Genomic DNA, 22,476 nt, shown 5'->3' on the forward strand with positions numbered 1-22,476 from the left:
GTTTTTGATAGCTGAGTAATATTCCATTGTGTGGATGTACCACATTTTCTGTATCCATTCCTCTGTTGAAGGGCATCTGGGTTCTTTCCAGCTTCTGGCTATTATAAATAAGGCTGCTATGAACATAGTGGAGCACGTGTCTTTTTTATATGTTGGGGCATCTTTTGGGTATATGCCCAAGAGAGGTATAGTTTGCCTTTCAAACTGTGTTGACAGCGGCCCTCAGCGACCAGTCCGCCATTGCTAACTGAGCAGCCCCTAGCTGCCTGTGGCGTACTCTGCAGCGCTCCCGTTCTGGTCAGGTCATTGCGTCCATTTCTCACAGTGCTGCTCATAACCTATTAAAGTGATGTCAAGGCTGAAAGACAGTCTGAAGGTTACTGTTGGGCGTTACTTGTGCATGTGTGTGAGACAGATATTTCAGGAGGCAGAAGGGTAGCACACACGGCTGATGTCAGCAGTTATTTCTGACTGAGTGGCTCTGAGGAAAGGTGCCTCCCCGAGCCTTGAGCCTCATCTGTAATAACATTTTTGTGTGTTTGTCTGCTTGATTTATGGGTTGGGGTGGGCTTTTGCAATTAAACCTTTAACATTTTATTTTAAGAAAGCAACTGATCAAAGCAATTTGCAAAAGTCAAACGTTTCCTAGAACTGAGGCGCAGAGGTTGGATGGACTTAAAACCCAGTTTTTTGTTTTTTGTTTTTTTTTAAGTTAAAGTGCATAGCTATGTTGAACAGCAGACATTCTGGCTAACTCCTTGCTTTTGTGTGTAGGGCCACAGATGAGTGCACGTTTGTGGTAAAGTAGAGTCAAGTCTGTGGTGCCCACTCAATTGCTGTCACAAGCCTAAAACTGCTTGGCCACGCTGTGAGCCTTTAGCTGGAAATCATGATGGACGAGCCGTCATGAGGATGACAAACCTAAGGCCACCAGTCCTCTGCTGCCAGCAGGAACTTAGTGCCGTTACCAAGTCCTGTCTTCAGGGGCTTAGGCAGAAGTCTGCCCTTTAGGGGGTCTTTGGGTGGGGAGCACAGTTGCAGAGGGTGGGGCTACTGTCGCCCAGGCTGGTGCACGGTGGGGAGCAGACCGCATGGCTGCTCTCCGCTAGGCTCCTGTGATTTGATTTCTCAGCTTTTTGCCCCAAGGGTAATTTATTAAATCACATCTTAATGATCCAATAATTTATGCTTACAAGGAGTTTTCAAAAGCGACAGGGCCTTTACACCTCAACAGGAAATTAGCCTCAGATGGCTCAGAGCTGGGTTATTCCTTGTGCTAATTTTCAAACAAGTACATAGAGCGAGCCATAAGGAGAATCTTCATATTTTATTTACCTTTTTTTGTTTTCTTTCTGAAATGGATAATTTCATGCTTTTAAATAGCCATGTAAAATTCTCTGTAAATGTTTTGAAAACAAACCATTATGGCGAGACACACAATCATTTTCTGAAAGCACACACAAGAGTCTTTAAAACTGTGGCTATTGCTGAAGCAATCACTATAACAGATTTAATTTCTTAAATGCTTAAAATGGTATGGAAGGAAGGAAAGGAGGCCTAAGAAACTTAATTTTAATGAGATAAGGGTAAATTATTGCATAAACGATGGTATAGGTGTGTGTGTGTGCGCGTGCGTGCGTGTGTGGCATGCGTGGGGTGCGTGCGTGCGTGCAGGCGTGCGTGTGTGAGTGGCGTGCGTGGCGTGCGTTCCAGAGGGAAGAGAGGGGATATTATCTTCTGGCATCTTCTATGCACTCCATTGCAATCCGTGAATGAGGAGAGATGGGCGTGGCTAATGCAGGGCGGGGGGCGTTCCTATATTAGCTTTGCAGTCCTCCAGAATAGAGCGCTGTGCAGTGCCAAGGACTATGAAGCCGGGGAAGCAGCCCCTGAGCACGTTGACAGCCATTAGTCAGAATCTGTGAAGGTGCAGTGGGTTTACAGGGACAATTCAGGACAAGTCACCCCAGAAAGAAATCTAAGTAGACATTAAGATTTACAATAATTAAGGATTTGAACAGTACTTAATTCTGCTATAGAGTTTTTGGTGTTTGTGTCTAGTATCTTTGATAAAATTAGCTTTAAAATGTGTTTTAGAAGGTATGGACAGTTTATTATTTAAAAACGAGCAGAGCAAGCGAGCGAGCAAGTAAGCAAAGGAAAAGCTCTCCTCAGAACTTCTTATCTGAGGCACCATTTCCTCCCAATGACAGCCTCCTACAATTACGGACAAAATATCCAAGGGCATCTAGTTTCTCAAATATTATGGAAGGAATATTTTTGTTCCTTTGGTGCTTGAGTAGTGGTGGGAAAGAACAGGTTATTTTGTATTCTAAAACACGAGAGTGTTATAGTATCTCATTGGTGAGATGAGATCTTGGGTTCTTTCTCCCCCAGAACTTTATTGTTTTGCACTAACACCACTTTTCTAAGAGCCTTGACTAACTGTCGACTTTATCACCCATAGCGTCTGCAGGCATTGCTGTGTCCCAGCGGAAAGTGCGGCAGATCTGCGACCCCATTCAGCAGATCCTGATCCAGCTGCACAAAGTCATCTACATCACGCAGGTCAGTGTCTACAGAGGTACACCTCCCAGCCTCCAGGCCAAAGCTCACATAGCTGAGAACACACAGCCTTGGGGGACCTTGATGTTGAGCAAACACGGAGTCGTACTCACCCCGCCGATCACATGCATGTGAATTAAATTCAGTTTTCTCCATGGCTTCTGCCTGTGCTCTCATTCTTAAACATCCCACTTCCACACAACTGGATTTTCATTGTGGAATGCAAGGAGGGGCAGAACTGGGTTGCTTTTTCTTTCTACAAGCTACTCTATCATAGGAAGAAAAGGAATGGGACCTCTCCTTTCATTGACTTTGACAACCCAGCCTCTCAAGAATATGAAGGCCATTTGCGAATTTTTCCTTTTTTAAGAAGCATAGATATTTGGGTAAGAAAATAGGTACTTTGAAGTTCAAGATAGTGTCACCTGGTTCATTTATTGATTCCTTCACCTAGTTTTCCTATAATTAGCAAGCACCTATTCAAGCACCGGATACTGTTCCAGGCTTTGCGAGGCATAGTCTTATGATGGTTGATCTTGACTGTAACGTGATGAGCATTAGAATCGCTATGAAAGAAATGTCTATGAGGGACTAACCAGACTGCATTCACTGAAGTGGGAAGACTCCTCCCAAATGTGGCCATATCATGTGCTAGAGTCCTGACCTGAGTATTGAGGAGAAAGGGAGCTGAATAGGATCAGTCATCCAGTGTGACCAGCTGTATTCTGCTCTGCCACGGAACCTTCCCTGCTGTGACAGACTGTAAGCCCTATGACTGTAAGACAAAGTAAAATTGCTCTCCCTCCTTCCTTCCTCCCCTCCCTTCTTTTCTCATTCTCTCCCTTCCCCCTTTCCTTTTCTTTCCTCTTCTCCCTCATTTCTCTCTCCCACATTTCTCTCTCTCTCTCTCCCCTCTCTCTTCCTCCTTTCCTCACTCCTTCCTTCCCTTTCACCCTTCCTCTCTGTCCCCTTCTTCCCTCTCTCCCTCCTTTTATTGCTTTTGTCAGTGGGTTTTTTGTTGTTGTTTTTTTTCTTTGGTTTCTTTTTTTGTTTGTTTGTTTTTTTGTCTATGCAACAAGATAAATAACTAGCCCATGTCCTGATTACCTTGAGAGTGTAAGCGCCACCATGGGAGTTGTTGGAACCACTCATGACAAGTCTAGCTATACATTCAGAGTCTGCAGAAAGGCGCTTCAGGCCCTTGTACTAGCTGCCTCCTGGTGAGAAAGAAGTGCACGCAGACTTCATCTATCATCCAGCCCCATCTTGAAAGGCAAGACCCAAGCCGTTGATTTCTATAAGCTAGGGGCAGTTGAAGACTGTAGGAACCACTGATGATTTATAATCAGCACCTAATATTTCTGGGAAGCTTGCATATTCTTTTTCCCAGTAGATAGTCACTTTGATAAATGGTTGCACATTTTCCTGGAGAGAGTGCAGAAAAAAATTTATGGAGAGCTCCTGTTACAGTGTTTCAGGTCCCTTATCCAGGAATTGCAGCTTCCATATTAGCCAGGGCCATTGGCGGGTATCTGAGTTGAGTTAGGTGTGAAAAGGCAGAGACAGTTCACTGAAACGGCAGCAACCCAGGTCAGAACGTCGCCTACAAAACCCGTGGTTCCTTTTCTGCTGTTACAACAAACAAACACATGGGGCAACACAGCTATTAGCTTCCTGTCTGGAAACACCCGAGTAGCTGTTTCCACCAAAGCTTGCTACAGTCAAGGCGTTCTGTCAGCAGGGCCGGCTTCTCTGTGCTGAGTGCTCCAGCTGGCCACTGGGGGTCTGGTTTTATCACTCTGCTTCTGTTGTCAGATTCACTGGATTTCTGTATTCTTCAGGGTCACATGACCAGCCAAGGAGAGAAACCTCATGGTTTGCAAGGATGCAGGGCCCCCACGGGCATGTGCTGTCCTGGAAGGAACACCTTCCAGAGGTTCTGGGTTGACCTCAGCTGGGGAGGGGTGTGTAGACCACAGGTCAGCAGATAATACATCATCCAAATCACCCACCACTCCCACTTCTTGGAACATCTGAACATTCTCTCCTCTGTAAGCTCTGGCATGGCACCCCCACTAAACACAAGCTCTCCTTGGAGCAGTTAATCTGCAGGACCAGCCCATCCCATGCAGAATCTCGAGTGTGAGTCCCCATGCCTGAGGGCTTGGCTGGACGCTGTGCTCTATTAATTCCTCCCCATACAATAGCCAGCAAACATACAATCTTACACACTCTGAGGTGGCACTGCTCTGTACAGTCTGTGAGTTTGGGGCATGTAAACCACTTCCTCCTAAACTCTCTCAGAGATTAGCTTCCATGAACTCTATGGAGATCTGATGGGTTATGGATTTGACCCTCACTCCTGAATGTCTTGTGGGGAGCATGCATGCCATCTCAAGATCCCTGCTCCCAGTCATCTCTGCAACTTTCTAGAAGGGGGAGGGGAGTCTATTTTTTCAGAACAGAGTAAGAAGTTGTATCCTCTGACAATAAATACTAAAGTGACTTGGGTTTAAAATTCCCAGTTTCATCAGGGTTCAGAAAGATGCCCCCATTTCATGTTTCTGGGGCCCAATTTAGTACCTTTAGGGCCAAGGCCTTGCATCTAAGAAGAGGTCACATACGGGAACAGAAACTTCTGCGCCAGGCTCAGTGAGGTTGGCTGAGGTTCTGTGCTGGGAAAGCATAAAGCCTTCCCTTGGAGACAGGCAGGCAATCTACGCAGATTCCTGCTGAAGACCGCTGGGAGCAATGTGCTGTGTAACACCTTCTATAGGACAGGACAGGGTTTGGTAGAACTTTCTGGAACACTATCTCCTACAGATGGAGCCACTGAATGCAACTAAGAGCAAGCACCAACCGGCTGGGATCCCAGCAGGTACAGACAACTGTTTGCTGCTAGAGCCAAGCAAGGCCAGAGCATCCTCAACTCAGAAGGACAAGCTCCGTCTTCCTCAGGGTCTCTCACAGTTCGTATCTACAGAACTTAGTATATGGCCATTGAGCCAGGGAGAAATGCCCTGGTGTCCTAGCAGGACAATCAGGATGGCCTGTCAGGCACTGACCATCGCTTACACTAGGGACCAGGCAGACAAAGCCACTCCCTTCCTTGACACTGCACAGCCTTGCTGTTCTCCTTGCTTCCCTGGTGCCATTTGCCCCCCACCTTGGGACATTTTATGCTCAGAGATCAGTCCTACCAGACAGTGTTGCCCCAAACCTAGTATTCTCAGTCAACTGCCTTTCTGGACCCAAGAATATAAAATTAATTATTTTCCTCACTATTTTCTGCTGTCAGCCTGTCTCTTAGGTAGCCACATAGAACGTTTTGACTGATTAAATGACAGCGTGTGAAGAAATATAAGCAAACATCTGGGAGAGAACTTGATAAGTATCACCTACTAGATCAGACAGTAAACATATCATATTGAAATTAATGTCCATTTATGCACTAGCCCAGGAATTTGGGGAAATACCCTTTAGTGTTATAGGAAGATCTGGAAATAGCTCTTTAATTAATCTGTTAATCATTAAGCTGAGAGAAATATCCTTCGAAATTTAGCATACCTTCTATATATAAATCCCTATGTATAAATGGGTGTATACTCTTTCTTTATGGGAGTCCATGCATTTTACAGCGAAGATGAAACTCTTGTAAATGTGTCATTATTCCCTTAAACTGTCGGCGGGCTGGACGATTTTTGTATTTTTCGGCCAGTGGCATGCATTCATTCCATGCTGCCAGTTCAGACATAAGACTGCAGATTTTCCAAATGTGCTATTAGAACACTTTCAGCCTAACATTATTAACACAGCGAGGAAAGGTTCCCCACGGGGAATTTTAACACACAGTGCTCGATACAGCCAGTGTCATCATAGGAAGGAGAGGGACACAGCTGAGATGACACACTGACGCATTTACCACACACAAGACCGAGCTGAATAAAGGAATCCTGCTCCAAGTCTGATTGACTTGGAGCACCCCCCTTCTTACTGTCCTCCCAGGAGAACTGACAGAAAACCCTGCTTCTGTCCCTGCCCAGTTTCCATGGAGACATACCTGCAAAAGTCAGTCATCTAATGGCAACAGTTCTACAAGTCAGGATGTTCGACGCTTCTTCCTTCGATTGCACATCTTAACCCGGGCAGGTTTTCCCTAACCTGGAAAGGCAGTCTTAAGGCTGGCATGCTAAGGAGGCAATGCGTAGTCCATCTCAGATGCTGGCCATCAGCGTGTCTTTGAGCAGCTGGTATCTAATGCTCAAATATTACCCTGTAGTTATTGCACAGATAAGACCCGCAGAGCTGAAGGGATCAGACTGCCTTTAGTTCTCTACTGGACTTCAGTCAGTTTAATAAATATATGCTTTGAAGTCATCATCTAACAGCTTAAAAAATGACAACACATCTGTTTCCAAGAGAGGAGATAGGAAGTTTGGGGAGGACCTGCAGCGTTGCCCATCACTGGGGTGTCAGCAGCAGCAGACGCCGTCCTGAGGTCTCAGAGAGACACACTGTGTAGCGGGAGTAAGAGCATACCTATATTTCTCACACCAAATCTGCTTTTAGGGACTCCAAATTCAAGAGAAGTGTTAGGTTTTTATTTCTTTAAATGGGAATCTTAGAACATTTGCTTTTAACATTTAGGGAAAAATTGTTAAGCAGCAAAATATCAAAATAGAATAAAGTGCTATTTTGGTCTACTATTTAGCCAGTGGAGCCCTGCAAATTGCTGGTGTCTTGCTAATGTATATCTCGGTAGAGAATGCAGGGTATTGGAAAGACTCCACACTGATGCAAGTTTGAGAAGACATGCCAGAATTTTTTTCTCCTTTTATTACTTTTTGTGGTCTAATAAAAACCATTTCCAGCTTTGGATTGAAGAAAATATCATCTTTTCTGGAATAATTTTCTTTAGCAGGAAAATGGGCGTTTCTGTGGGCTGTGTGTGTCTCAGATGTAATGAGTCCCTGAGAATGTTTGTACGCTGTGAGCTACAGTATGGCAGCCATGTGCTAGTGGTGTTGGCTTAGGGATAAGGCTGACACAAACACCTACGCCTCAGAAGGAAGGTATGCGACTCATCCTTTACTGTAAAGAGAACCTGCTTTGCTACTCTGCTGTGGGAGAGATGAAGAACGGCAGTGCAAAGGATTCTGTTTTTATATCAACTTCATTATTATACTTACTTCATCCACAGATGAGCCATCACCGTTCTGTGTAAAGTTTTAAATTCTCACTGAATGCTTTATGGATGGGACACTGTGCTAATAGCATTTATCCCACTGAGACACACTTGTTTGTGTGAGGATGTTAGGGATGTGAGCTTACTCAAGTGAGCCATTATGCATTGAATTCAGGCGCAATAGATGAATCTCCAGGTTAACCAGAGGCTCGCCAAGTTAAATGAATAGCAAGACTTGTCAAGATCTCCGTGACAATTATTCTGATACCTTCCAGACTTAGGCTGAGCTCACTGGTGATTCAGGTCTTCAAAATGCTGTTGTAGCAAGCAGGGTGTGAAGTCTTTCCCCATTCACAGACTTGTTGCGAGCCACAGGTTGCTAGTTGGACTTAGGGCACCACTGCCCCCTGGTGTTTGCTCTGTGGAGGTGGAGACTTCTGGTAGAAAGCAAGCAGTCAGCAAGTCCTGTCTTCCTAGGCTGGGTCTCCACCCTCTCAGTTCTCCACCCCTCTCCTGGCAAAGAGACTAATGTTGAAAACTGTCTCCTTCACTTACACGTTCCTCCTCTATTCTATGCGAAAGACAAGAATAAATGTGAACTTCAAGGGCTTTGAATTAGCCTTCCTTCACGGTGGCACACATATTTTATTGGCTCCAAATAGTTACAAGGTAGCAACTCAAACTGAAGTCGCAGGCAGTGAAGCAGGGCTGGGGTGGGATCCTCTCTGCAGTGCTCCTGCCTCTCTTGGCCACCATTTGGTTTATCATTTTCTGTTTTAGTTGGGAGCACTCATTGCAAACTCCTCCTGCCCCCATTCCTCAGCTCTTCCTTCTAATGTCGAGCTATTTTTTTTTTTAAAAAAAGCTTATGAAGACCAAATCGTCTGATAATTCTGATCTTCCCTCTTTTGTGTTATTCTTCTCCCAGACTTTACCTCACCCTCCATGCCACCAGAACTCTGATTCCCCCATGTAAATTCTTCCTTCAAAACCCTGCAAATCGGGTCATTGTTTTAAATCCCCCTTTTTTCTAAGACTCTGTAGTGACTGCCTAGGTATTTATGAAATCCACATCATCCTATCCAGGTCATAATGCATGTCAGTACATTCTTTCCTGGGAATACTAGGCTGTAGGATTTTGTTTCTGACCAGCTGAAGAACTGTCACTCACGGGCAGGCACACAGGCAAATACAGTATCAGTTCTTTTGAAGGCTATGGCTGGGTGCTTGGCATGGTTCTGGCATGTGACAGACATGTACACATGAATAGAGTGGAATGTGTATGTGCATAGTTGTTACGGGAAGAGTGCTATCAGTAAGTGTAACGGTGACAAGAAAAAACAAAATAGCAGAGCCACCCCTATACCGAGGATGAAACTATAGCATAACATTTGCTGATTTGGATTCTTCCTCAGTCTTGTTGAGGGTGGATTGTTGTGCTGGCCCTGTATAAGTGCTCTCATCCTGTAGGGCAGATGCACTGTGGAGGAGTTGGTGGTCATGTCTGTCTTCTTGCTTTCTGCAGCTCCCTCCAGCTCTCCACCATGATCTGAAGAGAAGGGTTATAGAAAGATTCAAGAAGTCCCTGTTCAGCCAGCAGAGCAACCCCTGTAACCTGAAATCCGAAATTAAGAAGGTATGTGTTCTCCATGTAGGCACCTGTCCACAGGGGATGTCTTCCTCCCAATCCGTGCCTTGACCTCTGCCTACTATTAAAGGGAAATTAATGCTTGACCACACGGGTCCACCCTACCTCTGATTTCCCACCCTTCTTTCTGTGGCTATTATATCCAGGGGACTGACTGATAACAACTCTTTCTTGTCACTACATATTTGCTTAAAAATAAATATTATTTTTAATTTAAAAATATGTCTATTGCAGCCTACCTTTGAAGGGTCTGGCCCAGTATTTTTGAGAAGGCTACTCAGTGGGCCCTAAATTGCATTTTCTGTCTGAAACAGTCACCTGACTATGCGAAGTCATGATTTTAATTATCTATGGGGGCAGAATGAATTTACCCTTCCTATCTTCAACGTTCTGGACCCTTTTAGTATTTGGGTACATCAAAAGTTTCTTTTCACACATGCAGAAGCTAAATGGTTATACCAAAGGGGAAGAAAGTTGTTTGCTTCTGGTGACATGAGTTGGACACAGGAAACCCACTTTTTCCTAGAAGTCATATAAGCCCTCTGTCCTGTCCACGAAGGTCCCAGGATGTGGAAAGTTTAGCTACCTTGCTGGAGATTATTTGATCCCTCAATGTCATCTCTTCTCCTCTCCTTAAATGCCCTCATATGCTTAAATGTTGGTATTGTGTTGAATTCTTCCTCTGAGTTTTTTTTCCTTCCATTAGTGAGTCTACTTTTAAGCACAAGCTTATCACTCAGGAGTAAGGCAGGCTCTTTGATTTAAAAAGGAAGTAAGCAGCCTGTTTCTGCTTTGTTGGCACACAGCCCTAGTGATGCCTGCGCTATTGATGTATACACCAGAGGCAGCTGCAGGCAGGTAAACAAAGCAGGAGCCCATCCCTCAGAGACAAGAGACTGACCTGCCCTTCACAGGCTGTGCTGGCGAACAGGGCAAAGGCGAGGAGATGGTGGAGGTGAAGCGGAGGTACGGGAGGCTTCACACTTACCCACAGCATCCTAAATCCCAAGAAACACATTTTTAAACATCAGAAGCCCAAGTCTCCCACAAAAGACTATAATATGCTTGGCTTTTATGTTCTCACTAAAGTGATATTGAGAATAAGCCAATTTACATGCAATTTCATTTTAGCAGAAATTCTGGCTTTATGAGAGGAAAGCACCTTCCTCAGAAGGTGTTCAGAGGCCCATTTGCCTCCCGCCCCATGGATTTCCCTCGTGCCTCCCTGGAAGGCACGTCCTTGTAGTTTTTCTGATACAGACGCCCCTGAATTGCTTTCTTCCAAGCAGTGAAGCCAATTTCTTTCGTTAAATCATTCTCCAGGCTGCCGTCTTTGGTTCCCTTCCCATGTCCTGAGAGCATCTCTAGCCAGTATCCTGGCCTGAACAAAAAGGCAGGATTGCTGGGAGCCAGGGGACTGGAGAGCTCATATGAGAGTCTCACGAGCCAGTCTGGCCCACACACCTGCCTCAAGCCCACCAAAGAGCCAAATTGAGAATGAAAAGCAGGTCAGATACTTAGTCAATATGCCCACACTGGCAAGAGGGGCACAGAGGTGCAGTGGCCCTTCCAAGCCGGTGTGGTCTTCGGGATCCTAAGGGCAAGGCAGCTTTTAAATAGAAGGAGGAGATATGAGTCAGTCCCTGGCTCTAATCTTTCAAGGTGGTCTGAGAAGCTGTCTGAACTCTGGTTTCTCTCTCCAGGAGACAAACCCTCCTCCACTCCAAGTTTCAGCCTTTTCCTCCTCTCAGCACGGGTTTCCTGAGGAAACTTTCAATTCCCTGGGATTTTCTTGTTTCACAGTCTGATAGATAATGGTAGAGCTACAAATTCATCTTTAGAGTGTCCTAATCTTGGTCAAGATGGTTTCTGGTGGGGCCAGGGAGAGTTTTGTTCATTTTAAGCAGGGTTAGGATGCAGGTCACACTGTCTAGTGAACGATGCCACAGGCTCTTGTCTGATGAGCTCACAACACGCTCAATGGGGCTGCTCTGCTTGGGGAAGAAGACGCTCACAGCTGCGGTTCTGTTGTAGCCACCAGACCTGAGCACAGTCCCATTCTTCTAAAGGAAGGTAGGCTACGTAGAGAAGCAAACCACGCTTCCCTGAACTAAGGCGTCAGTTTCTCCACAGAGGCCTGGCTGAGGCTTCCCTGAGCACAGCCTCCTCTTCCATGGCCAGCTCCCATTCTCACGCCCGTGACTTAAATGGCTTTCACCTGCCTGTGTGTTTCCTGGGCACAGCTGGTCCCTTACCTTTGATGTGTCAGCATCTTGCACATCCTGGCCTGTGGTCAGTGTTTCATGTATAGTTCTCATTAGTGAATGGAGCATCAATATTATGTATGCACTTATACATTCTGCATGACAGCCTTCATTTCTTCAACTCCTTATTAAACTGTATGTTGGTGCAATAGTCATGCAGTTTTACATGTATAGAAAGATCTAAATCCACAAAGGTCATGACCCCTGTCTTCCCCCTTTCCTTGCAATGACTTTTGTTCCGAAATGGGCATTCCATCCCTTGTACAGTCACAGAAGCCCATTAACCTCCAACTGTCAGACACAGACGCCGTCACGACCACCTCCCGATCCCTGTCTCACCCCCAGTCCCCACCCTCCAGGTTACTTGACTTACACTTTCTCCTTCCTTCTGAGACCCAGGGAGCTTGCGTCTACCATCTGAAGGAGTCAGCCATTACTGTGGCCAGGATTACTGTGGCCACCTATCAATGGCACTTATCATTCACCTATGCCCAGAATGCTATGCGAAGGAGTTCAGAGATGGAGAAGCCCATTTCTAAGAACTAAGCTTGTTCTCTTAGCTCATCTAAGCTGGTCTTTGATCTAGGCTCCTTCACTTTGACTGCACTAATTCAGGGGCACCAAAGTCAACTGAGTCATCACACAGCGGTCTTGGAACTGGGATTTTCAGCATGAAGAAAGGGAAGAGGAAGATAGAAAACATTAGTTCAAGTCAGTGCATGTAAATTCACGACAATCTTTTTCTTTTAAAAATATATTCTCTAAACCACTCTAGAAACTAATCCAGCAGCATTCAAGTCCTCCCCCATGTTTCTGAGGAGACACAGTTGATTGGCTCAGTGCAGAAATTGCACCGCTGGGACTGGTCTGTTTTGAGGTATAGGCAGCACAGCATTGCCAGGGACTCCTCACAGTGTCCAGAAGACCGGGAGCATGCAGAGGCTGTCCCTGAAGCATCACTAAGAATGCCACCACAGCATGGCAGCAGCATTGAATTCAGGAGTTAATACTGGTACTAAAGGAAAGAGAGCACTCTTTGGTTACCCTCAGAGCATGCAAAGTAACCCATTCATTGTTTTAAGACTTGTTTCTGAAGGAAATCAATAATTTTTTGTCCTTTCTATTTAAATTCTGCCTCAGGGAAGGCAAATTGCTGATGAAGGGACATTTTGTATTGTGGACAGACTTCAGCTAGCACTGTAGGTTTGCAGTATCAGGGCAAGAAAGGATGGAGGTCCCACGGAGAGGGGCAGCCTGATAGTGTGTGCCACAGCCCTACCAAAAGCTGCAGCTGCATCTGATCAAGCTTCTAGATGTGAAGTCAGGAAACCATAGTTCTCAAGCCAGTCTGGCCTGCTGTCTACTTTTGTAAATAAAGCTTTATTCACATAGCCGCATGCTTTCATTTCTGTCTGACCTGTGGCTGTTTCATCATTACAGGCAAAGCTGAGTGAGTAGTAGAGTCAGAAACTATGTCCTCCAAGCTGGAGATAGTTACTGTCCGATGCCAGAGAACAGTTTTCCAGTTCTGGATGTGCTCTGGATCTTGCAGTAAATAGAGAATAAGGACACATATAGGCAGCGCAGGGCCCGGCGTCCTATGTCCTATGTCCCTACCACTGCTACCTAGACAAACCAGGAGAAAGACTGATGGAGGAGACAGTTTTATAAAAATGGGACGGAAACTCTGTGCCTCACAGGAAGGTGGTTCCAGTCTTTTCAAAGGGATGTGGCTCAGGGCGATATGGGGCAATAAGTGCTTACAGTTCTTCATTCTTCCTTCCATGCATGGTTCCCGGAGAGCCGAGGCCTGTTCTAACTTGTCTTAGAAAATATATGTGTGTTTTCAGGTCTGATCATTTAGTATTGGAGAGCTAACTTGTGTACTCTTTCTAGGGGAAGACAATTTCCCCATGCTTTCAGCATGCCCTAGTTGCTGGTCGTTCCTTATCTAGGGCCAAGCCTCATCCCCTTGCCCCTTTTCATGGCAGCACATCTATTGGTATTGTCCTTGTTCAGTTCATGTCTAGCCAGCCAAGATGGTTAGACTTCATGACACCTCTATGAGGTACAAAGCCACAACAAAATCCCTGATCTCCCGCCTCTTACAATCTCTCTGCTCCCTCTCCTGTGTTCCCTGAGCCTGACATGCAGGATCTGTATATGTACCTATTAAGTCTGAGCTCTATACCTACGCGTTTTGATTGGTCATGGTTTTCTGCGATGGATCACAAACAGAAGTTTCCGTGATGTGGAGTGAGAACTATATTTACCTGTGGGTATGCGGACAGAGGTTTAGAGTGTAGTTAGGGTGACACTGGTTTATTAAAGTGGCAATTGTAGGTTCTCCACTAAGATCCATAAGTTTTCTAGCCAATACCAGGCACAATTTCAGTCTTTTTGAGCAGATCTTAAGTCCAATTAGAGAGCAGTTGGTTGCTACCGAGGAATGCATAACAGTACTGTGCCGTGAGGGTTATCTTACCATGCTGGTTGCTGATGCAGTTTCAAGGCATCATAGCCGAGTAGGATTGTTGCTTCTCTTCTTGGGAAGCTTGCATGGAGTCTCCTGGCACCACAGAAGCTAGTCCTCAAGGAGAAGGCATTCAGGTAAGATGCAGTTTGGATCCTCTGGGCGCTCTTTCTGAAATACATTGAATCTTTAGCCACAGGGTAGAGATACATTGTACCTTAAGCAACCTCTGGAGGTAGAGGGCAATTGAAGACAGTAGCAATAGCCTATAATGTTTTGGGAGTCTCTTGGACATCCCTGACCAAAAACCCAAAGGAAGGCTTTCATTTTTGTGCTGGGGTCTTTGTAAATGGTTTATAGTGCTTGGGTAAGCATTGGCAGCCCAGGTAGAGCATTTTCATCTCCATTCCTCTCTACTGTTATTTTACCCCCTTCCTCTTCTGCTGTATTATACTTCTCCCCTTCCCTAATTAGAGCTCTACTGTTTTTCTGATTTCCTTCTTCAAGTCACTTGTATCCTGCTATTATTTCTCTCTCTATTGATCTTCCTCCTGACAATGATGTTTTTTTGTTTGCCTGGATTCTGCAGTCACTGGAGGTTTTTATCCTCATACCTGAAGGTTCTGAGTCGGGAGCCTCAATTGAGAGGGAACATGTGATGTTTGTTTTTCTGGGTCTAAAATAAACTCACTCAATATGATCTTTCTAGTTCCCCATGATTTTAATGACAATTTAATAAAACATACATAGTTTTTCAAGAATCCTGCTGAAATATTTTGAGTATAAAATATATTGTACAGAATTTGTTATCTAATTCCTAAAGGAAGGACATAGATAGGAAGGGAAATAGAAGAGAGATAAACGAGGCAGCGTTGGCCATGTGCAAGCAGAGAGCTAGGCACACAGAGTTCAGTGTATTGTCTCCACTTTTATGAACATTTGAGGTTCGTTTGTGTACATGTATGTGACATGCATTTTTCTGTGGGTGCCCATGTGTCTAGGAATGATAGAAATTGGGGAGCTTACTTCACAGTTATAGAGGCTTTCTTCCCTCAGGCAAGCAAACACTGGGTATGGATTATCCCTAACAATCAATGGCCACCAAAACCATCTTGGATCAGTGGCTTCTGAACTCAAAGAATAAATTTAATGGACAAAGGCGGAGTGAAGATTATTGTTTGCTTGTTGTTTTCAGTTTTACTGAGCTAAGGTTCTTTGAGAAGAGGGAGCCACAATTGAGAAAATGCCTCCATAACATTGACCTACAGGCAAGCCCGTGGGGCATTTTCTTAATGAGTGATTTACGTGGGAGACCCTAGCCATTCTGGATAGGGCCACCCCTGGGCAGGTGATCCTGGGTACAGAAGAAAGTGGGCTGAATAAGCCAAGAGGAGCAAGTCAGTAAGCAGCACTCCTCCCCGGTCTCTGTTTCAGTTCCTGACTCCAAGTTCCTGCCTTGAGTTCCTACCCTGACTTCCTTGGATAATAAACTATGATGTGAAAGCCTTGAGCTGAAACAAACCCTTTCCTCCCCACATGGCTTTTGATCCTGGTGTTTATCACAGCAATAGAAGCCCTACCTAAGATGGCCAGTTTCAGAGAGGTGTTTGTTGTAAGATAGGTGAGAGCTGGAGACAGAGAACACCTGTACAGAGCAGGTCACCATCAAAAGACTTGACCTTGGCCATTAGTTTAGCGACTTCTCATGATTTATGGAAGAAACTGGGTTGAGGCATGGAGGAGAGCTGGTCAGTCCAGCTGGCCTCCCCGTGAGACGTCTGTGTGCCAGGTGTGCATAGTTGGTTTGGTTACACACTCAGGTCTAATTCCAGGGGGCTGTGTAAAAGAAGAAAGATAACAAGAAGCTGAGCCAGGGGCTGGAGCCCCAATCACTTGTAGCATGTCTGTCTTCTGTCTAGCACAGAACAAAGGACAGTTCTAGCTTCTGGCTAAGGACAACAATTGAAGTCCGTATCCCCACATTGCCTGGCCAGCTAGTGTCTCCTCATTATTCTCCTCTCTGAAGAGGTGGCCGTAACTGCTGCTGGGGACCTAGGATGACTGATCTGGCTGCTTCAAGCTGAGTGAAGGGGCATCACCCCTCCAATGGGCTTATCTACGTGACCTCCACAATGCACGATTAGTTGCATCTGGATACGAGCAGGGTGAAATGAGGAAAGGGGTGTTTCCTTGGCACCCAGCTAAAGACAAGGGGAAGAGCAAAGGCCAGAGAAGTCCAGATGCACTGAGATTGGGGCTCCGTGAACAGCAGAGAGTTTCCTCCCCCTGAGAGTATGCACAGGTTTATAAAGAAGCCTCAGACAGAAAACTAAGACCACCAAAACACCCAGGTTCCCTCTTACTCTTTGCTGGCGGCTAGTCTTTAACTCAGAAGGTGATGGCATCAGCACACTCTTTCCTCGGCCTGTCCCTGTCACTGAACCTGGAGGTGAAAGCAAGAACCTGGAATCTATCTATTGTGGTCTTTGCTTGGGAATCACTTGTTGGCCTGTACAAGCAGGATATAAATTAGGGTTGCCAGCATTCTGTGCATCTCCCAGACTTGGCATTGGCTGTCACAAATCTATATGGACCTCCAAGGTGCCGCTGTTTCCAAGTGCTCGTTAGCCTAGCAGCTATCTCTTTACCCAGGCATTCAGTCAGCCACTGTCCTATAGAACAGGTGTACTATTCAGGTGCACTTTTAGCTTCCAACTATGTGGCACCGTAAGCCAGGGAAATAAGGCAAATATTTAATATGATTTCTTCAGACCATGATCAATAGTTTTGAAAAAAATAAGAATCACTCCCTGGCTCTCAGAAGTTAGGATGAATGGATACTTGTTCGTGGAGGAAAGGTTAAAACTGTAGGCCTCAGACAGCTTTGTCTCCAGCTTAACTAAGCTCAGCTCACTTCCTCTGGTATCCCAGCCTGGGATATAGGGATGGTAGAAAGAAAGAAGGAAAGGGAGAAGTGCTTCTCCCAACCCCCAATTAATGAAAGGTCCTAAGAAAAGTGAAAGGGTGATGGTAAAAAACCAGAGAGAGAAATGGAGGAACAGGTTGTAGATGGAGCAAGCGTGAAACGGGAGAGGAGCTCCATGTTACACAGCTCCTGTGGTCTCATTCCCTGACTACCAGGCTGGGAACCAATATATTTCAGTGAAAACCAGTGGTGGCATGTCCCTGGGAACAACGGCGGCATTCTTGCCTCACTCGAGCATAACTCTGGACGTGTGTGAGGGCCCTGGACAATCAAAGGCCAGTAGTGAGCTTGTCCTGTGAGCCTGAGAAATGGACTGCACAGGCAAGGGAAAGGTGTGTTTTAGGAAGGAGTTTTTATCATAGGCAGGAGCTGTAGAATAAGGAGGCAAGCAGAACAGCTTCCAAGGAAGAGACTGCCTCTCAGGGTTGCCACATCTGAGTTAACTAACCTTTTCTGGACTGAGGCATGGGGTGGATAGGGTGGTGGCTGGCATTGGTGTGGGTGAAGAAATGATACAGGAGCCTCTGAGGAGAGTGAGTAATGCCATCTACTGGGAACAAGCATGAGTTCATTAAAAGCTTAGTATTACAGACCCTAGGTAGAAAAGGAGAAGAAAGACTTTGGTTTGTGGAAGAAACCAGTAGATATTGGTCATTTCTGATATCAAAGTGCTTATGAAAAGCTAGTAAACTAAAAGAAGCTGTAGGTTAGAGAACATGGAACATTAGGCAATGTGTTACGGCTTCTAATATGGCATCCAGTCTCAGGGGACAAGGGAGTTACATGAAATTAGAGCAGAGGGGCGGAGAATGAAGATCTGAGCTGCATTCCCCCCTCACTTCTGGCATCGGGTCTCATTGATGTTGGGTTCTATGTCTCCCAGAGTTCTCTCTGCTGGTTAGATCCCATGCCATTTGTGAAGTTGCTCTCCAGCAGAGAGCAAGGTTTTCTGATATGGAAAAGATGATGTTTGGGAAATTGACTGAATATTTGTTCTTAACTGATGAAGAACTTAAATGGCACAGTATTTGTCTCAAACTGGGAATGTCTTGGAGCCAGGTGGTGACAGCCACAGTCTATTCTCTCTAATATATTCCTTGACTTGTTAGTTCAAAAATGTAAGCAGTCATTTGTACTTCTGAACTGATCGAGCTCTCTAGGGCAGAGGACGGGCCTTATGCGTCAGGCAAAGAGAGAAAGTACGGTACAGCAAGCTGAGAACTCACAATGCCATGGTGAGGATATCAAGCACTTACAGCTTCCTCTAGCCATACAGACTATGACTTCAAATACATTCCGTTTCCTCTGTGTCTCCACCTACTGGGCAGCAGTGACGTCGCCATCTGGCCCATCCAGAATTAGAGTCACCTTCAGCTCCCTATGCCCACATCAAGATCACTAGAAACAGTATCCTTTCCTCTTTGTCAGAATGTCAATCTCTGTGGACTTTTTATCTTTTTGTGTCCTCAAGTCTCAAGCCAAGGGTTAGAAGGTATGTTTGACCTTAGGATGTTGTCCGGGCTCTGGTTCAGATTCTACATTTGCTCTGTGCTCCTTGGGTAAATGGCCTTTCCAGTTCCCTCATCCACAGATGAAGGCAATGAGTGGTAAAAGCCAAAATGAACTTGCCATGATGTCTTAAAAGTCCTCAGCCAGTGGCAGTGAGTTGAGCTGCAGTCGTTAAGAATCTCCCAGCTTTTGCACCACCTGGGTTGTCCACCCTCCTTCTGACAACCCTCCCACTTTCCATGGTGCCGTCTTTGCATTGCCTGATGGCGTGGAAGGTCACCCTCTGAATTCTGCAGCCAAGGGACTGATTGTTTTGTTTCTTTTTATATGCTGTCCTATACTGACATATATGGCCCAGTCAGGATGGGCGCCCAGTAAGTGTGAGGCAAGAGGATTAGTTGGAAGGTAAGCTATAGAAAGGACCCCTGGGAGTTCTAGAATAAAAATTCTAGGTTCAAACACAAGACCCCAGGCTTTGTCCCTGGGGGGTCCAATTTAAGATGTTTTTGCTCTTGACTGAACACCAATGACCTTCTTTTGCCATCTTTGTCTTCTTTTCAGATTAAGGGTAACTGACAGCCCAGGATCTAAAACCAGTCCCTGACCCCCTAGATAGTTCCCAGCTTGTGTATTATGGTCAAATGTTAGGAGACAGATGACCTCAGTAATAGATAAAATTTCTAGAAATTCCCTTATTCCTTTGAAGGGCTGAGATGGGGCTCTGTCTTGAGTTGCAAGGTACATGCGTGGCCAGCATCTACACTGGCTTATGACCAGGAACTCCCCCGGAGCACCCGGCCACTCAGCTGTTGTTCCTCAGCTCAGGACTTGGGCTGGTTCGAGTCCTCCCACACGTCCTTTTACTAGTCTCAGGGTCCTGCTTCCAGCTCATTGCCCTAAGTTTCATACACAAGATCCTGTGAGGCTGTGGCTTGAACCTTTAACTGCAACCTTCTTGATGTGCAGTGCAGTGATGGATCAGCTATGACTAGCTAGTTTTGAAACATATCAAGATAATGCAGAATATGTAGTGAAGTACACTTTCATCCCCGTGATCTCCACCACAGCCGCACACAGAGTCTCCCCAACTGTCCATCAGGCTCCGTCCTAGTCATATCACACCCCTGACATCCATCGCCATTCATTGGTTCTGATGGATTATAAAACAATGCATAGGTGAAGCTTCCTGCTATGTCTCCTGTGTCAGACTCCATTTGTTCACTATTCATCCACGTCCTCATTGTTGATCATTTGCTTCATTGCTTTGTAGAATGTGCTCTGTGAGCTCAGCATGGTGTATTTGTCTACGTAGACAGTTGAGATTTTCCCAGTTTTTTAGCTACTGTAAAATAGTATGCTATGAACATTGTTATACACATATTTTGATAGAAGGAAGAGGAAGGGGGCAGAGAAGATGGATGGATGTGGAAGGAGGAGGGTGCATGTGCAGACACATGTGCACGCACACACACACATACACACATGCCCACACATGCACGATCACACATGCATGCATAAACACATAAGGGCACACACATATGCACACCATACGTGTTTTAGGTGACAGGTGGCACATGTTTAGTTGTGGTTTTGCTGCCAGTCTTCTCAAGTGATTGGCAATGGACATGCCCAACTCATAAACAGAGTTTGTAAATCCAAATTAACTACTACTGTCCCATTCAAATTGTGCTGTCTGCTTCTGGTTTATTAATACTTGATGTTTTAATAGTACATTAACTCAGGCACTAGAATTTGGCCAATCCAAGTGTTGGATTGAATTAAAAGTATAAAGAGATGGAAAATATTTATAGCCTAAAATTCCATTAGGAAATTCTATTTAAAATTTCAGGTGCACAGAAGAGCATTAAACAGTTGGGACTTAATAAATTCTGTCACTGGGTGAATAGAGTATTAGGAACTAATGTTTGGAGAACCAAGTTAATTAATAGTAATTTAGAAAAATGTATTAAGAAACTCGTTTGCCATGGTCCAACAAGAAGGAGTTGTTAAAGCAGATGAGGAAAAAGGCACTTCGATTTGGACTAAGCATGTTGTTCTGTGGAATAACAGGGCTTCGTTCCTCCCACAGCTGATTAAAAATAACATCTTGCTGTCCCAGGCACGGGCTGTTGTATTTACATTGCCTTCCTTTTGCCTTTACAAAGCCTGCTTTTCTCACATGACTACGGGACTATCTGACCTGCCTTCACTGTGATTTTCTGCTTCCAATCTTTCAGTCCTTTGGAAGCAGGATGGTGTTTCTCTGTCTACCACAGAACTCCAACTTCCCTGCACCGAGAAAGAAAGTTCCGGAATTGGAATGGGACACCTTGACCTGCCATCTGTCTTCCCTCTGTCTGCTGTCTGTCTGCCTCTGATACACGTTTGCATTTTCCTTTTTCAGTTATCACAGGGGTCTCCAGAACCTATCGAACCGAACTTTCTTACCTCAGATTACCACTTACTTCGCCATTCAAGCGCTGCAAAAAACTGGTCCCCAAGTGACCCCACAGGTAAGAGGGAGCTGGCTTGCACAAAAAGCAAACAAACAGAAAGAACTGTTCTGCTCATATAGACATCTGCCCTAAAGCGTCACCTCTACCGCATACACACACACACACACACACACACACACACACACACACACACACACACACACACACACAATGGAGTCTGTTTCCATTCATTCACCAAGGCAGGAGTTGGAGATACACTGAGTAGGATCTAGAGGCTCCTAGAGACCCTGTCTCCATACAGGCTACTCCCTCCATTGCTTCATAAACAAACGGTGTCTCTGTGTGAGCTGTAGTTCCTTTACAGTTTTGTCTTGGTTGCCTGATGAAGTCAAATCTAGGAAGATAAAAGGCAGAAGTGGAAGGCTTAAATATTCAAAATGGAAACAACTTGAGACACACCCAAAGAATCCACATCAGGCATCTGCCTTTTTTTTTCTTCTTTTCAGAAATAATTCCACATAAGGAAACTGGGTCTCATGAGCTCCAAGACATAGACTCCAGATACCTGGATTTCTCAGCTCAGCCGTTTAGTAGATGATCTTGTCCCTCTGCAGTTCAGTTCCTCCAATAACATGGGAGTAAATATAAGAATACCACAATAAAATGATAAGCAAGATAAACACTACTTCGAGGTTGTATATTCGATGTGAGGAGGTCCAGTGAACACAAAAAGAGCCATGCCTTTGGAGGGGCTCAGCGTGGCCACATTCTCCTTGAGATGCTTGAAGATGAGAAACAGAGTCCCATTCTTCTGAGATTTCAGAGTTCCCCAGCAACTGCAGTAACACTGGACACAGGCTCTGGAAGAGAAGCTTCGCAGTTAGATAAATATTTGATAACTTGCAGGGGTGTGTTGTTGTTGCCTAAGAAATCATTTTTTTTTTTTTTGGCATGGTGTTAAACTTTGGATGCGTATTCTTGTCACAAATCGAATCCTGCTGGGCACAGTGTCATTTAGATAGAACCCCGAGAAATTCCCGAGCAAGATAACAGAATGTCCGAAGTCATTTGCTTTTAACAAAGCTGCTCCCAGACTGGGTCAGTTTGCCTGCTGACCAAACTCATCCAAGTAACTGAGGTGCAGTGGACTCTGATGGAACTCTTTTCAAAGCCCGAGTCTGGGTAAACTAACTCCTCCCAGGGCAGCTAGCCACCCTACTGTAGAACAGAAGCTTAGCCCCTGTCACAGGAGGCTCAGCAAATCCAGACGCCAGAACCTGCTGCACTATGGGTAGTACCTTTAAACAAGGCTTTAAAACGAGCCAGTACTTTGTCTTCATGCTTTCCCAACCTAATAACCTTTCTCTTGCCTGTCTCTAGGGGGCTTCCT

At 45.2% G+C, this 22,476-nt stretch overlaps 1 protein-coding gene across 1 annotated transcript in view; it reads left to right on the forward strand.

Moving 5' to 3' along the window:
• The window catches only part of LOC116890245 (serine/threonine-protein kinase Nek10-like), a 64,954-nt gene that overhangs the window by 38,635 nt on the left and 3,843 nt on the right, over positions 1 to 22,476 (forward strand). Inside the window, exons 8-10 of the mRNA XM_032890993.1 lie at positions 2,468 to 2,568; positions 9,276 to 9,386; positions 21,035 to 21,143. Coding sequence (XP_032746884.1) covers positions 2,468 to 2,568; positions 9,276 to 9,386; positions 21,035 to 21,143 — 321 coding nt within the window. The remainder of the gene's footprint in view (positions 1 to 2,467; positions 2,569 to 9,275; positions 9,387 to 21,034; positions 21,144 to 22,476) is intronic.

Source organism: Rattus rattus, chromosome 1, assembly GCF_011064425.1.
Source record: "Rattus rattus isolate New Zealand chromosome 1, Rrattus_CSIRO_v1, whole genome shotgun sequence".
In the NCBI taxonomy this organism is placed as follows: domain Eukaryota; kingdom Metazoa; phylum Chordata; class Mammalia; order Rodentia; family Muridae; genus Rattus; species Rattus rattus.